Genomic DNA, 7,210 nt, shown 5'->3' on the forward strand with positions numbered 1-7,210 from the left:
TCACGAGATGCTTCGAAACGACGAACTGTACAACGGTGCATACGAGGGGAGAACACTTTATTATCTTGATATTAATGTGAGAGATCATCTTATAATGCTACCGTCGCGATCTAAGCAAAATAAGATGCATAAAGGATTAACATCACATGCAGTTCATATGTGATATGATATGGCCCTTTTGTCTTTGCGCTTTCGATCTTCATCTCCAAAGCACGGACATGATCTCCATCATCAACGGGCATGATCTCCATCATCGTCGGCGTAGCGTCAAGATTCATGGCACCGTCTTCATGGTTGTTCACCTCATGTAGCAACTATTACAACTACTTTGAAATACTACTCAACATGAAAATTAAAGACAACCATAAGGCTCTGCAAGGTTGCCACAATACAATAATGATCATCTCATACATATTCATCATCATATCATGGCCATATCACATCACCAAACCCTGCAAAAACAAGTTAGATGTCTCTAATTTGGTTTGCATATTTTACGTGGTTTAGGGTTTTCGAGTAAGATCTATCTACCTACGAACATGAACCACAACGGTGATACTAGTGTTGTCAATAGAAGAGTAAGTTGAATCTTCACTATAGTAGGAGAGACAGACACCCGCAAAGCCTCTTATGCAATACAAGTTGCATGTCGAACGAGGAACAAGTCTCATGAACGCGGTCATGTAAAGTTAGTCCGGGCCGCTTCATCCCACTATGCCACAAAGATGCAAAGTACTCAAACTAAAGATAACAAGAGCATCAACGCCCACAAAACCATTGTGTTCTACTCGTGCAACCATCTATGCATAGACACGGCTCTGATACCACTGTACGATAACATTGCATAGAAAACAAAATTTTTCCTATCGCGAACACGCAATCCAAGCCAAGATGCAATCTAGAAGACGGTAGCAACGAGGGGATGATTAAGACTAACCCTTGAAGAGATTCCAAAGCCTATAAGAGTAGGCTCTTATTGCTGCGGTAGACGTTCACTTGCCGCTTGCAAAAGCGCGTAGAAGATCTTGATCACGATCGGTTCCGGCGCCACGAACGGGCAGCACCTCCGTACTCGGTCACACGTTCGGTTGTTGATGAAGACGACGTCCACCTCCCCGTTCCAGCGGGCAGCGGAAGTAGTAGCTCCTCTTGAATCCGACAGCACGACGGCGTGGTGTCGGTGGTGGTGGAGAAATCCGGCAGACCTTCGCTTAAGCGTGCGGGATATGGTGGAGGAGAGAGACCGCTAGGGTTTGGGGAGAGAGGGGGTTTGGGCGCCGGCCCTCTAAGGGGTGCGGCCAAGGCTGAGGCTTGAAGTGGTCAGCCCCCTCTCTATGCCCCTCATTATATAGGTGGAAGCCCCAAGAGTTCTAGTCCAAGTCTTCGAATAAGACCCCAACACTAAAACCTCCCATATGTGGGAAACCTACTCAAGGAGGGAGTCCTACCCAAGGTGGGACTCCCACCTTTCCTTGAGGTGGGCTGGCCGGCCACCCTAGGGGAGTCCACCTTGGACTCCTCCCCTTTAGGGTTGGCTGGTCATGCAAGTGGAGTCTCTTCGGGACTCCACTTTCCAAAGTGCCATTCTTCCGGACTTTTCTAGAACCTTCTAGAACCTGCCATAAATGCACCGGATCATTTCCAAACTTGGAATATGACTTCCTATATATGAATCTTATTCTCCGGACCATTCCGGAACTCCTCGTGATGTCCGGGATCTCATCCGGGACTCCGAACAAATATTCGAACTCCATTCCATATTCAAGTTCTACCATTTCAACATCCAACTTTAAGTGTGTCACCCTACGGTTCGTGAACTATGTGGACATGGTTGAGTACTTACTCCGACCAATAACCAATAGCGGGATCTGGAGATCCATAATGGCTCCCACATATTCAACGATGACTTTAGTGATCGAATGAACCATTCACATACAATACCAATTCCCTTTGTCACGCGATATTTTACTTGTCCGAGGTTTGATCTTCGGTATCACTCTATACCTTGTTCAACCTCGTCTCCTGACAAGTACTCTTTACTCGTACCGTGGTATGTGGTCTCTTATGAACTCATTCATATGCTTGCAAGACATTAGACGACATTCCACCGAGAGGGCCCAGAGTATATCTATCCGTCATCGGGATGGACAAATCCCACTGTTGATCCATATGCCTCAACTCATACTTTCCGGATACTTAATCCCACCTTTATAGCCACCCATTTACGCAGTGGTGTTTGGTGTAATCAAAGTACCTTTCCGGTACAAGTGATTTATATGATCTCATGGTCATAAGGACTAGGTAACTATGTATCGAAAGCTTATAGCAAATAACTTAATGACGAGATCTTATGCTACGCTTAATTGGGTGTGTCCATTACATCATTCATACAATGACATAACCTTGTTATTAATAACATCCAATATTCATGATTATGAAACTAATCATCCATTAATCAACAAGCTAGTTAAGAGGCATACCAGGGACTTCTTTGTTTGTCTACATATCACACATGTACTAATGTTTCGGTTAATACAATTATAGCATGATATATAAACATTTATCATAAACATAAAGATATAAATAATAACCACTTTATTATTGCCTCTAGGGCATATCTCCTTCAGGTTGATACTTTCAACTTAAAGTATTTCAGAGGTTGTATTAGGACTTGATTTCCATTTGGGGAATGGGTCACTTGCACATGATCTTATGTGAATACTGGTTTGTTAAGATCTTGCAGGTTTAATTATAGCCCTATTTTAAGGTTAGCACTATTATTGTATTTTAATAACACCTTCAAATCCTTAGAGTAGGTATTACTCTCCTCATAGTTGGGTCTTGGTTATTGAGTCAATTGGTTGATCACCACACATGGTTTAACTAAAAGGTTTTAAATGAGGTTTATCTTATGCTCCAAATTAAGTATAGGTTTTAATTAGAGTGCAATTATGGGGTTCTAATTATGTTTACCTAATGGCAATTGGTTTGAATCTCAATTATGACCTGGGTTTATATTAGGATCACCATAGTGATACATAAACTAGGGTTGAGATATAATTTTAGTTTGTAGAGTTGAGATGACATCATATTGCCTTTGCTAGGGTTTAATCTTCCCTAACCAAGGTAATATGGTTACTTGTTTAATTGTTTCTGTTCTTCTTTAATTACTAAGGATTTGAGAATTGATTCTATCTTATTTCTATTAAGAAAGTAACTAAAGTGGTTATGGTTCTTTTTATAGTTAACTTTGGTTATAGTGATGAATGGTTTCTCACCATACAAGGTATAGAGTTTGACTCTAAGATTTTCTTAGGTTCTTTAATTGATGAATGAATGAAATATAGATGTGGTAAGATTCTACTTATAATCACCAAGTGATTCACAAGTTGGGATTGAGATATAAGTCTAGGGTTGCTTATTAGTGATCTCCTATGATTTCATGTCTTGATTAATATCTACTAATCATATAAGTGTTAAAGTTGGATTATTCTCCTATTTCTCCAAAGCACGGTTATGGATTAGGCATGATCCACTTGTTCTTAATATCCTTACCTCAGGTTCTTAGGGTTTATGATCATCACTCAATTTATAATGATCAAGGTTTGGCTTCCTAAGGTATCTCTCATTAAATTAGGTTTCTCACTCTCAAGATTGAGTATTGTCTTGATCAACTAAATATAGTTTCTTTCTTTTACTATCTTGAATGGATAGGGTTACCTCAATAATTTCTATCCCAGGAGAATGCCTGAGATAATAACTTATAGTTCTACTTAAACAATGATGATATGATCATCTGGTTAAAGAATAGTTCTCTCCCTTCAATTCAGGTGTTGCCTCATCTATCTTGAGTATAACACCAAAGCTTGAGCTCTCATATAGGTATAGTTATTCTAGGGTTTATGGTATACTCACAATATCTCAATAGGTATTTAGTCTAACACTCCACTTGGCTATCTTGGTTGAATTAATCTCCTCCTTTCCTTATCAATCCATGGATATAGTCTTATTCCATGTAATATTAGGTTGTCTCACCACTCCAAGATGAAATGGTTAATCTCCTAATACTTTAGTTCAAGTGTTGTCCTTTATTCTTAATTAGGTAAAGCTAGGATTAGTATGAATGGTCTCTCTCATTTGGGAAGGACTTCAACACTAACCTAAGTTTAGGCTCCATAGAGAATGATGTGATCATCAATATCTAGGTTTAATATAATTGGGTTCTCTCTCTAGGGATGGTCTGAAATAATATCCTAGGGTTTCTCTTGAAGATGTATGCCGTACTTTGGCTAAGCTGTATGCCGCAGCATTGTACTCGTATGGTTGTGAACTCGTTGGGCTTTATTAATTTAAAGTCGGGCACTTATGTGCCTTCTATCTAAAAAAAAAAAATTCCAACGGACCAACCGAATTACACACGGCCACGGCCACGGCCGCGCGTTGGAGCCCGCCTTTTGGACGGATCGCTGGAGTATTCGAATTCTGTTTCTATTTATATATACGCCTGTCAATATTATTAGTCCCACATCGATATATACCAGAGGGCTGGACCGCACCTGAATACGAAAAGTCCACGACCCTCCCACCCATTAAAGAGGCCCACCGGTGAAGCAAACCCTATTCCACCGTTCTCTCTCCTCCGTTCCCTTTCGAACAGACCCTGTTCCCCATTCTCGTTTCGGCGGCGGCGCGCAGTCGGAATGGAAGCCGCCACGCGACCATCGGTGGCGTCCCGACTCGTTCGGACGAAGCGGCCAAGGAGGGCAGCTCAGATCGACATCTCGGCTGTCGGATTAGAAGCCGCCGCGCGACCATCGGCGGCGTCCCGAGTCGTTCGGACGAAGCGGCCAGGAATAGCAGCTCAGATCGACATCTCGGCTGTCGGATTGGAAGCCGCTGCGGGTGCAGGATCCCATATTCGCTGGGCGAAGCATCCAAGGAGGAGGAGGACCGCTCATATCCCCTCTCGCCGGGCCAAGAAGACGACTTGGGGTCCTCTGCGGCCGAGCTCCATCAACCACCACCGTCCCAATTTGGGCTTGAAGCAGCAGGCACGTCTCTGCGCGGTCTCCCGCGATCAAGTCCCCTCTCCTGATTATAATAACGACAACTGGTATGTGCAGTCAGAAGCACTTCCTCTTCTTTACAACAGCGATGATTGTGATTCCGGCCTGATTTGCCAACCTCGCAGGAGGGACTGGGCTAATCTTGATGATGGCCCTTCAGCGCTCATCGCCGAGCGCGTGCTTGCATATGACGTCGCTGACTATGTGCGCTTCCGCGCTGTGTGCCGCCCGTGGCGGCAGTGTTCCCCCGAACCGCGCACGCACAGTGGCCTGGACCGCCAGTTCCATCCCTGGAGGTGGACCATGCTTCGGGAGGAGCTCGCAGCGCCGGAGCGCCGCAGCTTCCTCAACACATCTACCGGTGAGTGCGTCCAGATATATATCCCGGAGCTCCATGACCATGAGCTGCTCGCCCTCACCCCTGAGGGCCTCCTTGTCCTCCTCCATGACCGCAAACACATCCGCCTGCTAAACCCACTCACCCGCCACCTCACTGAGCTCCCACCAATCACCACGCTAGTGCCCCCACAGGACCACCGCTGCCTTTTGGAGCAAAATCCCCATTTCAACGACTACTTCGCAGCGTGGGGCTCTGGCGTTGCTTATTATGATTCTGCATTCGTGCTGTGCTTCGGTAGGCTATGCATGCTTGGCATAGCCAAGCCCGGTGACGACAACTGGACCTTGCTACAATACGAGTGTAATGGCATCACATCTGCACCCCTAATGTTTGCTGGCCGCTTCTATTGTGTTACCCGCAATGGTGTCATGGTGCTGGAACCCGATCCAGATATGCCACGCCTGAAGGTGGCTGCCAAGCTGAAGAATATGCATGTCTCGCCAATTGCTGACAGTGTGCATATCGTCAACAATTGTGGGGAGCTGATGCTGGTGCACCGTCGCAGAGGACCATTGACACCGGGAATGAATCGGGTCGACGGTACGACACGTATCGAGTGGATTTGGACACCGGGACACTACTCCCGGTCAAGAGCTTGGGCAGTGAAGGTCGTGCGATTTTCATGGGCATGTATTGCTCCCTCTCTTTGTCGCCAGAGGTTTTCCCCTCTGGCTCCATTAGTGCTGACAGCATCTACTTGAGCTTTGACTTCTCCGAGAGAGATATGTTACAAGTTGGAGCATATCATCTCGGAGATGGAAGCATCGAACTCCCCGGTAGCTCGGTGCCACGGCCGCATACCCTGGTTGACTGTCTATCTTTGTCCAATACTGTTGTTGACGATTCATAGTTTAGCATGCATGCTTGTGCAGTGTGCACTTGGTTAGCTACTATCTGGGTGTATGCATCTAGCTAGAGTTATGTATGGCTGACTTGTGCTGCTTAATATGCATATTGAATCCACCAGCCATGCATACATCGTTGTAATCGTCTATTTAGCTAAGTCTAGTGCAATAAGGGGTTTGGCCATGAAAGGCTAGCTACAATTGTTTATGCACATTGTCTTTGTACGGGTTTTGTGAGGAGGTGATCGGGCGGTGTTAACACATTGTTCCATATTGTGCTAAAAAATGGAGAAAATATCGATCAATGCTGGCGCCGTTATTTTTATTTATTTCTGCAGCAAGTTGCTTTTACAGTTCAGCTATGCCAAACAAGCTGCTATGGTAGCCTGAGATGTAAATGGCGAGTTGGCTCGACCGAATAGAATTCTGCATAATTTTGTCTCTCTCTATGAGTATTCTTTTTCTTGGAAATGATCAGTTGGCAGTAAGGGACTAAGGATGATGCAGAACTGACCGAGCTACATTTCTTTTGTTCCAATACACCACCACTAGATAGTTACTTTTTTGTTTGTCCCAAAATTTGACATCGAGCCCTTTATTTTGAATTGGTCCGCTGTTATCCTGATCTGAGCTATCGGAGCACAATCTTTACGAACTAGGTAGGAAGGCGAAGGTTGCTGTGCGCTTGCACGCCGTAGCAATTATAGATAAACATATTAAAAAGACAACACTAAGATAATATATCAAAGGTGACATTAACACATTGTACTGGTTCATTAGCCATTGGAAGAGATGTCCGAAGAAATATAAAGCCGAACACTACATATACTCTGTATCAAGGAAAGCTGAAATTTGCCACACAATATCCACACCTACAGCTGTCAATCCATCAGAACTCC

General features: G+C 44.4%; 1 protein-coding gene across 1 annotated transcript; it reads left to right on the top strand.

Annotated features, from left to right (window-relative positions):
• The first annotated feature begins 4,585 nt into the window (after positions 1-4,585).
• Positions 4,586-6,640, top strand: LOC139838554 (uncharacterized). The gene is made up of 2 exons (XM_071828399.1): positions 4,586-5,113; positions 5,192-6,640. Exons 1-2 carry the CDS (start codon positions 4,701-4,703, stop codon positions 6,165-6,167), a joined length of 1,389 nt encoding a protein of 462 aa, XP_071684500.1. The 5' UTR covers positions 4,586-4,700; the 3' UTR covers positions 6,168-6,640.
• The last annotated feature ends 570 nt before the right edge of the window (positions 6,641-7,210 follow it).

This window comes from Lolium perenne, chromosome 3, assembly GCF_019359855.2.
Source record: "Lolium perenne isolate Kyuss_39 chromosome 3, Kyuss_2.0, whole genome shotgun sequence".
NCBI classification, from domain to species: Eukaryota; Viridiplantae; Streptophyta; class Magnoliopsida; order Poales; family Poaceae; genus Lolium; species Lolium perenne.